This window comes from Equus caballus, chromosome X (assembly GCF_041296265.1).
Source record: "Equus caballus isolate H_3958 breed thoroughbred chromosome X, TB-T2T, whole genome shotgun sequence".
Taxonomy (NCBI): domain Eukaryota; kingdom Metazoa; phylum Chordata; class Mammalia; order Perissodactyla; family Equidae; genus Equus; species Equus caballus.
Genome location: NC_091715.1, coordinates 25,787,329 through 25,805,202, shown reverse-complemented (window position 1 = coordinate 25,805,202; position 17,874 = coordinate 25,787,329). Strand labels below are relative to the sequence as shown.

The 17,874-nt window shown below is 38.1% G+C and overlaps 1 protein-coding gene across 11 annotated transcripts in view; it reads left to right on the top strand.

Moving 5' to 3' along the window:
* The window catches only part of DMD (dystrophin), a 2,262,230-nt gene that overhangs the window by 1,651,761 nt on the left and 592,595 nt on the right, over positions 1 to 17,874 (top strand). For all 11 annotated transcript variants that reach the window (XM_023633802.2, XM_070257261.1, XM_070257256.1 and 8 more), the window contains one exon: positions 11,758 to 11,990. In XM_023633802.2, coding sequence (XP_023489570.2) covers positions 11,758 to 11,990 — 233 coding nt within the window. The remainder of the gene's footprint in view (positions 1 to 11,757; positions 11,991 to 17,874) is intronic.

Sequence of the window (17,874 nt, the reverse complement as noted above, 5' to 3'; positions counted from 1 at the left end):
AGAGATGCAGCTGTGATCCATTAGCAGTCATTATTAATAGTATCTGGGGTGTGCGTCCATCAACTGCAAGAGAGAACCTCGAGGGGGCGCCACAGTATCCGCTTCTGATCAGTATTGGCATATTCTGCTTACCCCACAAAGGTTACGAAGAGAAGACAAAGGAGGAGGAGTAATGCCAGAAAAATAAATGGGTCATTTGTTACTGGGCCTTAATATCTCAGAATCACTGTTATTTATAGGATGGTCTTTATTTTGATATTCATAGATCTCTTTTAAATCTTCTTAACCCAGAAAGGAAGGTAAAAAGTCCAAACTTTGCCTGGTCCATGAATTCCTTTTTGTAAAATTGTGGTAAAAAGCACGTAACATAAAATTTACTGTCTTGACCAGGTTATACAGTAGTGTTAACTATATGCATATTATTATACAACAGATCTCTAGAAATTTTTTGTCTTGCAAAACTGAAACTCTATAGCATATGACAGAATTTCTTTATTTTTTAAGGCTGAATAATATTTCGTTGTATATATATACTCCACGTTTCCTTTATCCATTCATCTGTTGATGGACATTTAAGTTGTTTCCACCTCTTGGCTATTATGAATAATCTGCAATGAACATGAGTGTCCAAATATCTCTTCAAGATCCTGTTTTCAATTCTTTTGATGTCTATTCAGAAGTGGGATTACTGGATCATACGGTAGTTCTATTTTTAATTTTTTGAGGAACTTCCATACTGTTTTCCATAGCAGCTGCACTATTTTACATTCTCACCAACAGGGCACAAGGGTTTCAGTTTCTCCACATCCTCACCAATGCTTGTTATTTTCTTTCTCTCTCTCATTCTTTTTTTTTTTTTTTTTTGATAGCAGTCATTCTAACATGTGTGAAGTGATAGCTCATTGCGGCTTTGATTTGCATTTCCCTGATGATTAGTGATGTTGAGCATCTTTTCATGTGCTTGTTGGCCATTTGTATGTCTTCTTTTGAGAAATGTCTATTCAAGTCCTTTGCAGATTTTTTAATCAGGCTGTTTTTCATGATTCCTTTTTTAATCACTCAAGTTATAGACTTCCTTCTTAAAATATAGATTGCTTGGAAACTTCCATCTAATTTACTAGAGTTTTTTGTTTGTTTAAGAAAGATTAGCCCTGAGCTAACATCCATGCCCGTCTTCCTCTATTTTATATGTGGGATGCCACCACAGCATGGCTTGATAAGTAGTGGGTAGGTCCTTGCCCAGGATCCGAGCCAGCAAACCCCGGGCCACTGAAGCGGAGTACGCCAACTTAACTGCTACGACACTGGGCTGGCCCCCTAATTTACTAGATTTTGATCTTGGAGAAGTATTTTAATTTATCTAAATCTTAGTTTCCTCTCCTATAAATTGGTAGTAATGATGCTCTACCTGCCTGCACCAGAGTGTTGTGGTGAGGAACCTAGAGAGAAAATTACTAAAGAGGCTCTTTTATACTGTTCAGAGTTCTGTAGAAAGGTAAGGTATTGATATGAATTCAGACCAAAAGAATCTACATTTTAAGACTGCTTAATACTGCTTCATTTATGTTGGAGCTAATGGTCCCTCTGTCTTTGTTCTGCCTGATGAAACTCTAGATTGAAACTGATGAATCAATCTCTTTCTTTCTCTCTCTATGTATGTGTATATATATATATATCTCCATCCTTTAAGGACTCTGCTTGCTACATTGTGTCTCATTCTAATGTTGATAAAAGCAGCAAATGTTGGTTGAGACTCTGCTACGTGTCAGACATTGCACTGGGTTTGATGAGGAAGAAAAACATGAATCTGATACTTACCTCAGGCAGCTTACCTCCTCTCAAGGGTGAGGCTTGTGAGGGCCTGGCACAGGTCCAACAACTTTAAAACTCATTACCTGTTATTTTACTACTTAGGCTAGAAATGTAGCTTTCCCAAATAAATATGAGACTCATTTAGAGTGAATTCTGTAGAGAGCACTGCTTACCTGGTTTTGCTCATTCTTGACTTCAGAATCTTATCTCTAATATTCAGGTAGGAGCAATTCTGTTAGAAACAAACAGGGGCCCACTCATAGGTGGAAGTTAAACAGAGACAAAGAGAATTGATTGGTGGTTACCAGGGGAAAGGAGGGGGTGGGGGGAGGGCACAAAGGGTGAAGTGGTGTACCTACAACATGACTAACAATAATGTACGACTGAAATTTCACAAGGTTGTAAACTATCATAATCTTAATAAAAAGTTAAAAAAAAAAAAACCAAAGAAAAAGCAAACAGGGGCAGGTCCGGTGGTGTAGTGGTTAAGTTCACATGCTCCACTTTGGTGGTCCAGGGTTTCCAGGTGTGGATTCCTGACACAGACCTAGCACTGCTCATCAAGCCATGCTGTGGCAGCATCCCACATGAAATAGAGGAATATTGGCCCAGATGTTAGCTCAGTGACAATCTTCCTCAAGCCAAAAGAGGAAGATTGGCAACAGATGTTAGCTCAGGGCCAAACCTCCTCCCCCCAAAAACAAGAACAAAAACAAAAAAACAACAGATTGGATTCTTCAGGAATTTTTCAAGGTGCTAAATTTTTAGGTAGAATAGCAGTACATTTTCTGTAATGAGAACTATACGATGATCTCTAGCTGATTCTATCTGAGTGAATATATTGATTTTATTCTGATACCAGTTTTGGAATTGACGATCATCCTTCATCAATAGCATGGTCTTTGTTATGGTCTCGTCTGGCTTTTCTTCTCTTGTCTTCTGCACTGGGCTACCTGCTTCATGGCTCTCGTTATTACATTCTCTACTTTGCCTATTTGTAAAGTTATAAGTGCACTAATGATGAATTTCTACTAAAGATGTTGCTTTTCACATATCCTGTGCAATGCCGACTCCCTGATTTACAGGCATCGTAGAATGACTATGTGCATCTTCAGTTCTCTGTCTTTCACACTTTAACTTGAAGACTACTTCTTTCCTAGCTGTGTTCTCTTTGCTGGATCAGCGTTTGTTTTATTTCTGTAGTAACAGGAGGAGCATTTTAAATTCTGTTTTGGATACAAGTCTTTACTAGGTAAAAATTGATGCTGTATCAGTTATCTGTTGCTGTGTAACAAGCTATCCCCAAATGTAGTGGCTTAAAATAATAATCATTTATTTAGCTCATGGTTTTTTAGGTCTGCTTTGGGCTGGGCTTATCTAGGTGGTTCTTCTGTCGGTTTCAGCTGGGCTCGTTCATGTATTCATGGTCAGCTGATAGTTGATGACCTCACTCATGAGTCTGGCACTTGGTTATTAGATGAGACAATGGGTGTCTCATCTAATGATATAGATAGATATCTATGATATGATGATGATAGAGCCACTTGTCTATCATTATTCAGTAGGCTAGCATAGTTCACATAGTAGTGAAAGGGTTCCAAGCATAACCCAGTGCCCAAGCATTTCTCAAGCCTTTGCTTGTGTCATATTTGCTAATATCTCATTGGCCAAAACAAGTCACTGGGCCAATCCATATTCAAGGAGTGGGGAAATATACTACAGCTCTTTTTTTTTCCTCTCCAAAGCCCCCCCAGTACATAGTTGTATATCCTAGTTGTAGGTCCTTCTAGTTCTGCTATGTGGTACACTGCCTCAGCATGGCTTGATGAGTGGTGCTAGGTCCATGCTCAGGATCCAAACCGGCAAAACCCTGGGCCACCAAAGCGGAGCACGTGAACTTAACCACTTGGCCACAGAGCCAGCCCCATACTACAGCTCTTGGTGGGAAGATCTGGCATATCTCATTACAAGATTACAAGGGTGGGGATGCAGGAAGGGAAAGAACTTGTGGATGTTTACCCTCTATCAGAGATGCTTTCATTTTTATCACCAAGACAATTCCTGTGTAATATTATTCAGTATTTCCTAATAGCTATGGCTTCTAGTGTTTACTGTTTCTTCAGTGCCTGCCCTATATCATGCAGTATAGGTTAAATGAAATTGTTAAGGGCCCTGAGAACCCCTACTTTTTATTGAGTGCATGTTGGAAGAATTCATATGCAGGTGTACTTTGAAGATATTGCAGGATCAGTTCCACACCATCACAATAAAAGGAGTCACACAAATTTTTTGGTTTCCTAGTCCATTTAAAATTTATGTTTACACTATACTAGTCTATTAAGTATGCAATAGCATTATGTCTAAAAAAACCAATGTGTATATCTTTTTTTTTTAAGATTTTATTTTTTTCCTTTTTCTCCCCAAAGCTCCCCAGTACATAGTTGTATATTCTTCGTTGTGGGTCCTTCTAGTTGTGGCATGTGGGACGCTGCCTCAGCGTGGTTTGATGAGCAGTGCCATGTCCACGCCCAGGATTCGAACCAACGAAACACTGGGCCACCTGCAGTGGAGCGCGCGAACTTAACCACTCGGCCACGGGGCCAGCCCCTCAATGTGTATATCTTAATTAAAAATACTTTATTGCTAAAAGATGCTATCATCATCTGAGCCTTCAGTGAGCCATACCTTTTTGTGACTCTTAAGGAGGGTCTTGTAAAAAATGCAATATCAGCAAAGCACAGTAAAGCCAAGTGAAATAAAACAAAATATGCTCATAATGTGAGTTATAGAAAGGCACCTAGAAAACGCAAACTAAAAAAGGAAAAGGCGAGCGTTATTTCTGTTTTCAAATTAGTGAAGGAAGGATATATGTTTGGGTGAAGTCAGGTTGGAGCTATTTCTCAAGAGGAAGCCAGATACACTTGACTGCTATAATCCAAATTTTTATGGCTAGTTCAAGGTGATCTCTCCCTAATTAAAATGAATATGATACATATTTTGTGGGTACCATATGTCGTAAACTATAGCTCTTGGAATCAAAAGTGTTTGAGTAATTCACAATTTCTGCATATTGGGTGGAACTTGAAGGAAAAGTATCTGATGATTAGATCATTCTTAGAAATATGCGTAGTAGTTAAGCACACTGTCTTGGCGTTGTCACTTAATGTGCAATCCTGAGCAAGTTACTTTCTCTTTTGGTAAGATGAGAATAATAGCTACCCTGAATATTGTTTGGTAAAAGTTAAATAAAATAGGGCTTAGGGGCCGGCCTGGCGGCATAGTGGTTGGATTCATGCGCTCAGCTTCAGGAGGCCTGTGGTTCAAGGTTCAGATCCCAGGCACAGACCTATACACCGCTCATCAAGCCATGGTGTGGTGGCATCCCACATGCAAAATAGAGGAAGATTGGCAACGGATTTTAGCTCAGGGCCAATCTTCCTCACCAAAAAAAAAAAAAAAATCTGAATAAAATAGAGTTTATAAACCTTGCCTGGCACGTGGAAACCCTGAAGAAATGATGGTGGTGACAGTAGAGTAGTGTTAGTGGTAATCTCTCTTCCTTCCAAGTAGCAGCAAACATTTCTTATTTGGATTATATTCTTAGTAGCAGGGAAGAATCAATTAAAAAGTGATAAGGTAGCATCACTGAGCTTTAAAAGTCTATGGCTCCCACAGCTAACAATTTTTTTTCTAAAATCCAGAAATACAGTTGGCTATCATGAATCTTTGAGTTGCAATTCTCTAGGCCTTGCCCATGTATAGAACAAGCGCTTGGGGCCAACCCGGTAGCGTAGTGGTTAAGTTCACGTGCTCTGCTTCAGTGGCCCAGGGTTCGTGGGTTTGGATCCCAGGTGCGGACTGCTCATCATGCCATGCTGTGGTGGCATCCCACATACAAAATAGAGGATGGTTGGCACAAATGTTAGCTCAGCAACAATCTTCCTCAAGCCCTTATTGTGCTAGAATGTGAATAATTGATGACAGGTGAGTCATATATTTTATTTCCTCTTTAGAATGATGAGAAAGAATATAGACAAAAATAAATGTTCATGGGTTCATAGCACTTGTTTCTGACTTTCCACCTGAACCTACAGACTACAAACATTTAGAGGGAAGAAGTGAGGTTTTTCCTCACCTACACACAATAGATTTTTCTTTTTGAGTCCATACATGATTTCTAATTTTGTTAGCCTATACTCTCTAACTCTTACATATTTCATTAAGCCACATGCCATCCTTTCAAATATCCAAAGAGAAAAATATTCCCCAATGTTGCTTATATGGAGAACAGTTACTTTATCTACTGGTGATATGGAAGTAGCTAAACAATCTTTCCTATAACTCATAGTATTAAATGGTAACGAAATTTGACCATGTATCCAGAATGGTATTTTTTAGATATTTTTGTTAGTGTGAGTTCAATAATTTATCATTTAGTCAGTTAGCTGATTTTTCAAATATAAAAGTAAAGAAAATGAGAAAGTTACCCACATTCATACAACAAAGCTAGAAACAGAATATGTGCTTCTTGCTTTCTTATCAACCAAAGGAGACCTGTGAATTACAGAAGAGCTACGTGTGAATACTTCAAAGGAAGTATGCCAAACACATTGTGTGTGTTTTTTAAAAGATTTAGTAGCTCCTTTAAAGCTCTAAGTAAAGCTGTTAGTCTGACTAATCATGTACCCCTGAAACCAATTAAATTTTTAGACTAGAGAACTGTTCTTCAAACACTTTTGAAAAAAATGAGAATTCCTTCCTAAAGCCAACACCTTTTAATTAACAAAATTTGCAGAGCAAGGCTATGGTTTGCAATAGTATATTACACCTACTGTTATTCATGCTCCTATTCTGGTGTGCCAAACTCAGTTCTTTGTCAGCTATTTTGAGCTTGACTTTCTGTCTGCTTGACTATGGAGGGAAAACACAATTTTTAGGAGAGTTATTTTAACTTTCTAATGAATGCATGCAAAACATGTTATGCTACAATCATCAGTAGTCAGACTATACAGGCTTTGTATGAGTGTGTGTGTACATTTATCCATCCATATATATATATACAGACACACATATATATGCTGTGTGTATCTATCTATTTGGCTTAATTATATACATTATAATACATGTGGTTCTGGCATGAACTGATTAATCAGGAAAGACACCAGCCTCTGTTGCTGGAGGGCTGGTCAATAGTCTGACACCATAAGGACTATTTTCCGTTGTGACCCCATGCTGGAGGAGATACTTTCTCCAGTGGATTTGTGAAGAATAAGCTTGATCTCTGCGGGGGTTAGAGAGGCTGAGATCTGAAGCATCCATTCCCAGGCCCACCTCCTTGTGACCCTAGACAGTGGCCCAAGGCAGGGTGGACATCCAGGCTAGCAGATCAGACTGTGGGGGCATTAAATGGGGCACAGAGTAAAGGATCCCCACTGGCTAGAGGGGAAGCTACTCCTCGGGGAGGGGAACCTGGAAACCCCTCCCAGAACTTTGTGTCTAAGAGTCTGTGTAGTCGTTTATGTATCCTAACTCCTTGCCTGATCAGGATGATGGGTTGAGAGAACACTCAACAAATCCTCTTTCCGTATTTTAAATTATGGAGTTAACGCAAAACTCCCCTGGAATGACTAAATACCCCTGCCTCTAAGGAGAGTTGAGATTCAGTTGCTCCTTCTGGGCAAAACCACTCGAACTGCCCCTTAGAGAGCTGACCAGCCCACACTTTACCTAGTGAGGTGATTTGCTTATGTTTCTAGTAACATGACAGTGGAAAAGAAAGAACCTCATTTTTTTTTAGGTAAAAGTAAAGGTATCTGAAAATGCAGTATGAGTCAATACGATATACATAATAAAATAAGGTAAAAGTTCTCAGGACCTCAAAATTTCTCCTTTAAAACATCTTGCTTAATTTAAAAAATGAGAAAAAAATACGTGTGGATCTGGAGGCAAGTCTTTTTAGGAAAAATGAAATATTTTAAATAGCGTTCTAGATAGAATTGGCCCTAATAAAATTAGCCTCTTTTTACTTTATGTTGTAGCACTTGAGTCTCTCGGAATAAGAATTCCCTCAGAATTCTCGAAGTTTCTGAGTTTAGAGCCCAGCTCTCAGTTACTATCAGTTACCATCTAGCCACATACAAAAAAAAATCCCTGAACTTAATAATGCTGCCAGATTTTGCTCTTCCTAGTGATGATTAGATTTAAGTAATAAAATATTAAAGACTTTAAAGTGTTTAGAATCCAAAAGAAGGGTGTATTTCTATGCCTCATGGAGACCTTTTAGTTACAAACTTATCCTGGTCCTCCAAAAACACAGAAATCTAGAGTTGGAATTTAACGAGGAAATGAGATTTTTGTCTGGGGAAGGAAGAGAAGAGTTTTCAAGAAGTAGATAGAGCATATGGAAGGGCACACAAATGTGAAATGGCCTGTGCTAATTGGAGAATGCCGAGCAGAGACTGAAGTGTGGGGCAGCGTGGGAAGAACGGAGGGAGACGAGGCTGGAGTGTGAAGTCTGGTTCAAAGCGCCCAGAGCCCAGAATGCCATGTGAGTGTAAAAAGTGAGTAGCCAATCAACATTGAGCAGCAAAAGGAAAAGGAGAAGAAAAAAACCCGCCACACACACAATGTACCTACTGTTAAAACAATACTAGAAGGTGACAACGTATATCAGTTCATAAAATACTAGAACAATTCCATGAGATCGGTACCATTTTCCCATTGTGCAGGTGGATACTCTGCAGCTCAGAAGAGTTTAGTTTAGCAGGCATGGTATGTCTTACCTCAAAATGTCCACGGTTGTATATCTAGGAAATGGTAAGGCCAACTGTCTGTGAGAGAAGTCCTATCAGAATCATCATTTTACAGAGGAGTAAATGGAGAGTCAGAGAGGTTAAGTAACCTGCCTAGGGTTACACAGCTAAGAAATGGCAGAGCGAGGATTTAAATCCAACAGTCTGGTCCCAGATAGTCTGTCTTACCCCCTGCTTCTTGATCCAGTGTTCTTTTCTGCTTTTTCCTCTTCGTTAGAAAAGTGGAGAACAAAAGAAATGATTGATTCTATTCTCTCTCTTTAGTATTTTACCTTCTATTGTCTGCCCCAAGCAATGGCCCTTCCTCCATTATTTTCTTGTTCTGAAAATAGCTAAAATGACCTAAACAGCAAAAGCTTCAGCATGTTCTGTGTTCCAGTCTTGGAGAAACCATCCTTAGAGGTTTTTGTTATCTTTTACCACTGAACATGGGTCGAAGGCCTCTAAGTTTACTGAAAAGCTCACTGTGCATAGACTTCTTTTTTTGTAGTTTCATTCATTTGTTCATAGGATCTCAGTTGAGCACCTATTATATTCCAGGACCTGCGCGAGGTGCAGGGGATAGAGCAGTGAGAAAGCGGGACACAGTTTCCCCTCCCTTCCCACTGGTACGGTGATGTTTTCAGATGTTGAGTGCTGGGGAGAGGAGACCAGCAATGAACCGCCTGAGTGGTCCCTGAGCAGCATCGTCTGCCCGTGACTGGTGCAGAGACGGCCATATTGCTCGACCCCTCACCTTCCTCTGAACCTGTCTCAGCTGACCTTGTACTTGGTGATACTTCTTCCTTTTTCCTCCCTGGAGAATTTTGTGATAATATCATCCCAATGTCATTTGTCCTGTTTGATCATCTTGAATCATTCTCTGTTTTTCAGTTTCTGGCGGTAGCCTTTCTTTTCAATAGACTTTCTTTTTTCAAATGTGCTTTCCAGAAAACAGTTGAAGTCTAATAATTCTCTGCGTTCTCCCTTCCATGTATTGAAATTGAAGATGGCGTGATCATTTCCACTTCATTAGGCCCTTCTTTCTTGGTCAGAAGTAAGTTTAGACAAAAAAATCTCATTCTTGCTCCCTTTTGAGGGTCAAATTTTCAGTAAGTCAAGTTAAAAAAAAAAAAGCGTGGTCTGACACTTCCCAGAACCTCGACATCCTCCCAAACTACTGTTTATGTTGCGTCAGTATCTATCGTGTATCTATTTTAAGAAGAATTTGTCCATATTTTCTAGTCAGCTAGGCTTTCTACAGTTAGCTCCTTCAGTGATATTTTAATTTAGCTCTGTTTTAATCCTCACTATGCATCCTCTCCAGGGACCCAGCTCCTCTCTCAGAATCCCTTTTAAGATTTCTAGATCTTGTTGGCTCCCATGCGTCTTCCTACTAGACGGTTGGATGACAAGATGCTATTTCTGCTTCAGATTATGTTTCATTCTTTCTAGAAAGAGCCTCAGAGGAGTGAGATAGCTTCAGGGAACAATTTCTTCTTTATCTCCTCAGTATTATTGTCTTTCAGCCATTAATTCTTGGCATTAGTTCTTTTATTCTGACACCTCACTTTTTTTTCTTCTTTCTGCCTTGTTCAAGATTATTTCTTCCAGCTGTGGGAACCTCTTGTTGTCCCTGAGAAGCTTGAGAGACCAGAAACATTCCTCCATTCCTTTCCTCATCTTCTCTAACAAAAAGACAACCTTAAAAGGGCGGAAAGTAATACAACCATGAAACGTAACTTATGGCCACCTCAGAGTGGAATGCCAACATGACATGTTTTTCTCCTGTTGCTAGAACAGTCCCCTTGTCGTCCATGCCTCTCAGCTTCCCATTGTTGTCTTTTGCAGCTTTTCCGCAAAGCTTATCTCCTGAATTTAGAGTGCACCATTTCTTTGCTACTGGTCTCCTGGATATGTTAGGCTCCAGAGGCCATTGCCTATAAACTAAATGAGACATTCCTTATCCTCCATCACTCACCTTTGACAACCCCACTGTTTGTTGGTATTTAGTATTAATTCACACCAGCAAGTTCAGCCCCCTCTGGTAAACATTGGGCCACATGCAGAACTTTGACTGAGTTTTCCCCAAATATTTCTACCCCTTATCTCCAACTTCTCACCATATTTGTTCACCACTGTGTTTCTCATTTATCAGGTATTTATAGAAATAGGAACACCTAACATTATTACCTACCAGTGCCAGGAACTGTGCTAGCGTTGTTGTTATTTTTCTGGCATTGTTCTAGGTATGTGTCTTGTATTAGTCATTGAATCTACCCAACTGCCCCTACGACATGTACCCTATTCTGATCCCTCCTTTACTGAGGAGAAAACCTGGAGCTTAGGGAGGTTAAGTAACTTAACCAAGGTCACAGAGTTCCTAAGGCAGAGAGGATTCTCTCCCAGGTATTTTTACTCAGGAACTTCAGATCTTAACCATTACCATGTGCTATCTTACACTACAGTGTTCAACACTATCCACACTAATTTAATATCTCCTAATGACCTTGAAACGTTGTTTCATGTCCAAGTAGAAAAACTTTACGAGCTCTGATTTTCCAAAAATAATGTAGCTTGTGTTTTCTTCACTGCTAGCTACTTTATTACCGGTCTGAAAGAAAAGAAAAAAAATGTATAATAAACGCCCCCCAGTATGAAATGCAGAGCCAAGACAAGAACATTTCATTGGCTTTGATTTCCCTAGGGTCCCCTTCCAAAGTAATTTAAGTCAGAAATAAGATCTTATCCAATCTTTACTTTTGCTTTTTTTCCCTTTAATGAAAAAAGTAGGTAAAACTTATTCACCTGGCAAAGCCTGAACACTTTTTTTCTTTACCAGTTCTACAATCTATATAATTGTTATTGAGAAGGATTATTTAAATTAAATTAATTGCCCAGCCATGAGAATAAGCAAAATCGTTTTGAGAGATTTTTAAATGTGTATTAATGAAGAGTTTGAAGTTTCCTGCCATGGAGTACTATATAAAGTATCCACATTGTTAGGAAAAAGCATATAATGTCTTAAATAATATTTGGCTGAAATTGTTGCCCTTCAGTTAACATTGTTTTATTGTTACTGAAATTGCTTCTTAGCTTGTGTTTCTAATTTTTCTTTTTTTCTTCTTTCCTTTTTGCAAAAAAAAAATTGTAGCTCCTAGTCAGACTGTTACTCTGGTGACACAACCTGTGGTTACCAAGGAAACTGCCATCTCCAAACTAGAAATGCCATCTTCCTTGCTGTTGGAGGTACCTGCTCTGGCAGATTTCAACCGGGCTTGGACAGAGCTCACCGACTGGCTGTCTCTGCTTGATCAAGTGATTAAGTCACAGAGGGTGATGGTGGGTGATCTTGAAGACATCAATGAGATGATCATCAAGCAGAAGGTATGGGGAGAAAAGATAAAAGCTGGCAGAGGTTTTTCTTTAAAGTGAAGATTTTCCACAAGTCAGTTCACTCTCCTACACCATTTCCCACCAGGTTTTAGGCAGCTTTTCTCTGTCTGCAAACACACTATTCTTTCTACTCTATTCAGCCTAAGTATGATCAAGGAAACAAATTAATGCAATTATCTAAAACAGCCATAAATTGAAAAGGAATAACACAAGGAGAAAAGCATAAACCTTACAAGCATAGTTGGCTTAATTAAATTCACTGAACAACTGGTATTTTAAAAATCTATTTAATATCAAATAAGTAGCTCAGTTGAGCTGTTTACATTTAAACTGTTTGTTTGGGCACTCTGCAGCCATAATGTATTACAGAACAAGTATGGTAATCCAGGAATTGGTTATTCACTCTTCTGAGCTGTCTGTGCCAATTCTCCTCCAATGCTAAGCATAATAGAAAGTTAGCTATAAGTAAAAAAGAGAAACGCAGCAAAACATGATATATTTTAAAATGTCTTAGATCTGACTATTGGCATTTATGTAATGCCATACTCAAATAAACATGTTTTTAATACGAAGACTGCATTTCTGAGCCTCATTGGAATCCATTCTGCAAAATTATGACATCAACTAGAAGCATAAAAATACATTGATATAAATGCGGTTTACCTAGCTAGAACAAATATACTATACATCTTTTACATTTCTGAATGAATACGAAAAGTAGTTTTGAAAGCTTTATACACTGTAGTTATTTCACTTGTAAATGATTTTCAAGTCTTTTCTAAAAAAGTAATAAATTGTACTAAAGGTATTTGGGTGTCACAGAACTACTTTTGGCAAAAAACAAGGAGTAAGGCAGACAGATTTCTTTGTAAAATGAAATTCAGCAATTGAGTAGGAGTAAAAATAATTTGATAGTAAATAACCTGCATTTAAAGTACCTTGATCTTACACTCAGAAGACCTGAATTCAGTGGTTTTTCTTTGTCATTTGCAAATGACATGAGTGTGGTCAAATCATTTTCTGGATCTTGGTTTTCTCTTCTGGGTACAGGGTACACAGAATTCACGTTCACTCTATCGTGATAGATATGTGTGTATATAAAGATATGTAAATGTTATAGAAATATATATAATTTGTTTTACTACTGCTTCATAACGAGTATTAGTAGCCACGTTTTTCAGAAAAAGCAATTGCGGCTCGTAGATGTCACATTCCTTACAAGTAGCAGAGCAAAGATTCAAATCCAAGTCTGTTTGGTTCCTAAGCCTGTGTTCTTACTTTCTATGTATACTGCCTGCCAGTATTAAGTGTAAACGTGGCTGCCGTTTGGTGATATATGTATGTTTGTATGTATAGTCTATGTCAGACACTATGCTAAGCGTTTCGCAATTGCAATGTGCCGATACATACAGAAACAAGAGGTACATTCTTTCACAATGTCATATTGAGGTATGCCAATACTTCCAGGACTATTACTAACCGGAAGGGACAGTATGTCATAATGTTTAAAGCAAGGGCTTCGGAGTTAGATTGTCTGTTTTCAAAGCTTGGCTCCTTTACTATGGCTGTGTGACCTTGGGTAAGTTATTCAACCTCCCTGAAGCTGAGTTTATCTATCTGTACAATGTGGATGATGATACTATCTATCTTATAGGTTGTCATGAGGATTAAATTAGGTAGTATATGAAAAATGCTTCCCACCTAGCCTTGCTTACTGCAAGTATTTACCTGAGGTTAGTAATTAATATTAGGTTCTCCTGCAAACTATGTTAATCTGCCTACTCGTGGCATTTGTATTGTGCAAACTGTATGTCATATAATGATGATGAAATACGTGAAAATAAGAGTTTGTTTCCACATCTGCACCCCATTCTGCCGTTAACATTACAGCCTCCTGTAAAAGCCACTACCTATTAGAGTGGGAGAGAAAGTCCATCCTCTCTTGTGAGGGGTTTGTGAGCCCAGCCTTTGAGGAAGGCGTTGACCTGCTCAGTAGTCTTCAGAGTTTCAGAAAGGACTATTAAGTTGATGTCTCTTCAAAGTGATAGTGTTTACATATAGGTCCAAAATTAATTTGGGAGGATGTTTAAGTGCCATGTCTGAGGCACAAAAAGCCAGGATTTGTAAATGTCATGTATATATACCTCTAATCTCCCTTCTCTTGCTAAATAGTGGGATGCTTTTCTTGCTTCCTCCTCTCATATTAAAAAAATAATTTATAAAGACATTGTTAGTTTTTGCATTTTATAGCTTCAGTCACTAAATGACCCTAAATTAACATTAGACAAATGTGTGTGTGTGGAGGGGGACAAGAAAGAGAGGTAAGTTTGGGGAAGTATTTATTATAATATCAAGAAATAAATATTTCTTCTATGTAAAGTTTCAAATAAAACAATCATAACTTTAATGTTTGAGGTGTGAGGAATGAGGTAATATTCCAAAAAGCCTTTATAAACTGTAAAACACTATCAATGCCTGTTTATTTACATATTCTTTTAACAAATTTTTATTGAGCTAATCTAAGTGCTTCGGAAATACAGAGTTGGGCAAGATAGGAATGTACAGATTAAAGAAGAAGAAGAAAAAAATAATAGCACTATGATAGAAATAAATTTCAGGATGCTACCTAGCACTTATTTAGCACTAATGATATACAGTCACTGATCTAAGTATGTCACATGTATCACTTAATCCTCACAACAACACTTGAGATTGATAGTAAAGCACAGCGAGGTTAAATAACCTGCCCAAGGTCAAGTAGTAAAGAGACAGCAATGGGATTTGAACCCAAGCAGTCTGGTTCCAGAATCCTCACCCTTAACTACGATGGTTTTCTACTGCCCTGGGTATGCTTGCATGATGCTCTAGGGACTTACTTCAGAGAGAGGACATCTAACTAAGCCAGGGAACAGATCAGATATCAGGAAAAAGTTCTTGAAGAAGATAAAACTTAAAGAACAAGTTGAAATTAACTAGATAGATAAAATGAGAAAGGCGATCCCAGCCGAGGGAACAGACTGTACTTTTTACTGATGTGGAACACAACATAGTATAGTATAGAAACTCTGATTCCATATGGCTGAAATTAAGGGGTTAAGAAAGAAATTGATGAGATTGAACAGAGAGAGTAGGGCTAAAAAATGAGTCCTTGCCAGACTAAGGAGTTTTGATTGTGTCCTTCAGGCAGTGGCAACCCTTGAAGGATTTTAAACAAATGTAGTTAGTTGTATATCATTTAGGGTTCTCTGGATGCAAGCAACAGAAAATATCCCCTGATTAAATCAAGCGGAAAGTAAACATACTGGAATTAGCCTGAAGACAATGGAAAAGGTTTAGGAAAAGAAAAGGGATCTGAGCATGCCTGGGCATCTAGTTAGCAGGAACTACTGGTGTCTCTTTGTGACCCTCTTTTTTCTCCATACTGTGTAACTGTTCAAAATTGAAAGTCCTGGGAGAGGAAATCCAGCCAAACTTGCTTGGGCCACACGCCTATCTCTTAGCTAGAAGAGAGCAGAAAATTTTGATTTAAAACCTTCTTCCAAAGCCCCTCACAATGAGGGAGAGGTAATTCCCCGGGAAGAAATTGGAGTCTGTAAAAATTGAAGACGGAAAGGATGCTGAGCAGCCAATAAATGATAAATGTCCACCAAACTCAAGCAAGAATATGTAGAATAGGATGGAGGACAGAGCAAATGAAGGAGATTTGCAGAAAGTGATTATCATGATCTAAGCAGTATATTTATCTATTTCAACTTCGCAACATGGAGAACTGAAATAAAGGCCATTTATGTGCCAGTACCGTAAATATAAGTTTGTTTGATGCTAACACAAACACGAATTGGTTCTCAATAAATGTAGATTGCTTGAAGGATAATGTGAATGAAATGTGATGATAAACAAGCTTCGTTTTCAACAGAAATTGGAGTTTGGGAATTGTAGCTGTGAGGCATCAGAAGGTAGGTGAGAAGATGTAGCAAAACATGTTATGAGTCTAGAAGAACTTGGTTTTGAATTTATGAAGTTCAGAGCAAATGTTAGACATGCAATGATTGAAATATTATTTCCAGAAAGGGAGTAAGGACACAGCATTTCAATAAATTAGCTTTCCATAGTTCTAGGCCTTGAATTCAAAATCACATATTTGATATTGTTTCAATAAATTATTTAATTTAATTCTTATTTTAGAAAATAAGGGACTGCTACCATTTTGACATGAAAATAATTTTTACTAAGTGAATTACGTTAAGCAAAAAATGGAAGTTAAAATTCCAACTAGAATTTTCTAAAAGACTGTAACATGTAGCCATTTAAAAAATGAAGCAACTCGGCTGCTTCATTTTAGAGAGTAAAAAATATACCATTAAATTGTAGAGAAATAGAGATGTGAAATATGAAAATTAAGCCTTTAAAAGTAAAATTCCAAAATAAAAAAATTGAAAAATAAAGTAAGACTCTAAGTTTATGATGAAGCTCCGAGTTTACTTTCTAAAATAGTGGCTTAATAGCAGAGGATGATTGGTAATTTATAGTTTAGTGTCAGAGAAATCTGATAAAAATTGCTTTTCTCATTCCATCACGTGTTTAAGTTAAATTGCTCTGAAAAAAATTTGTTTTGACAATTAGTCACAGTTTTCTTTCACTGACATAATCTTATCGAATGAGGGGGAAAATACATCTAGAGTTTTTCCCTGAAAGTGATGATTGAATATGACCCTTAGAGAAAGGAAGGTGGGAAAGACAGAGGAGAGAGAGGAGGGGTGAGGGAAAGAGAAAATGGAAGGAGGGAGGAAAAGAAGAAGGGAAGAGGAGGGAAGAAAAATTCCTGAGGAAAAAAGAGAGAAGGAGGAAAGAAGAAATGCAAAAAGGGATGGAGGGTGGGAGGGAGAGAGCGAGGTTGGGAAGATAGGACGCTGGCAAATTTGGGGAGAGGTTTGTGGAGAACTGTGTCGCTATCAGCAGACAGGACTTAGGCAGCCATATGATATCATTATTTTTATACTACTGGTGTCCGATTGCCTGTGCTAAATAAATTACAGTCTTTTTTTCAAGCCATTTTGGCCAGGTGTTCAGGGTAATTCACCACTAAATCTGACCCACAGGCATTTGAATAAAGAATTGAGTCGGCAAAGGAGTTTTATCCTTTAATAAGACCTCTTCAGGTTGGGGTTGAGACAAATTGGCCAATCTGGACAAGATGATAATAGCATTGTTCAAGATTCATTTTTAACTACAGGTTACACTGCCACTTGGGTGATTTCATTATCCAAAGATTGAATAAGCAGTTTTAGTGGGGACAGTGTATATTTAAATGGGCAATAATTACTTGGATGTGTTTATTTTTTTTATTGTTAAGGTCAAAGTCTTTAATAAATTCTATGATTATTTTTTAAACTGTGGCTATATCTACACAAAGAGCAATTGAATGGCTCCAGAATCATTCTGATTATAACTTTTGTTGAATAAATTCAGCCACAATCTGATGACAAAAGAACTTGTCTAGCATGGGCCTAGAATTGGTGGCACAATGTGGGGGGAAAATGACATCGATCGTTTAAACTAAAAACAAAACAATGCTTCTTGGTATTATTCTATTGCCATGAGCATAGCAGAAAAGTGGGTATTACAAATGATTTCCCCTATTCAACAAATGAGAAAAGTTACAGACAACAAAGTCAAAGGCCTAGGGTCACTTAGTGAATGTAATTGTTCTAATGTAGATCCAGACTTTGGGGAATAGATAATGTTTCTTATTTCTTTTTTGTTTTCTGTGACCGCCCCCTTCTTAAACATGTCATTTGTCCACCAGAACTGTAACAACACAAACTAAGCCCAGTCCATTTTCATGGGTATCCAATAGATTTCGCAAGTTAGATGA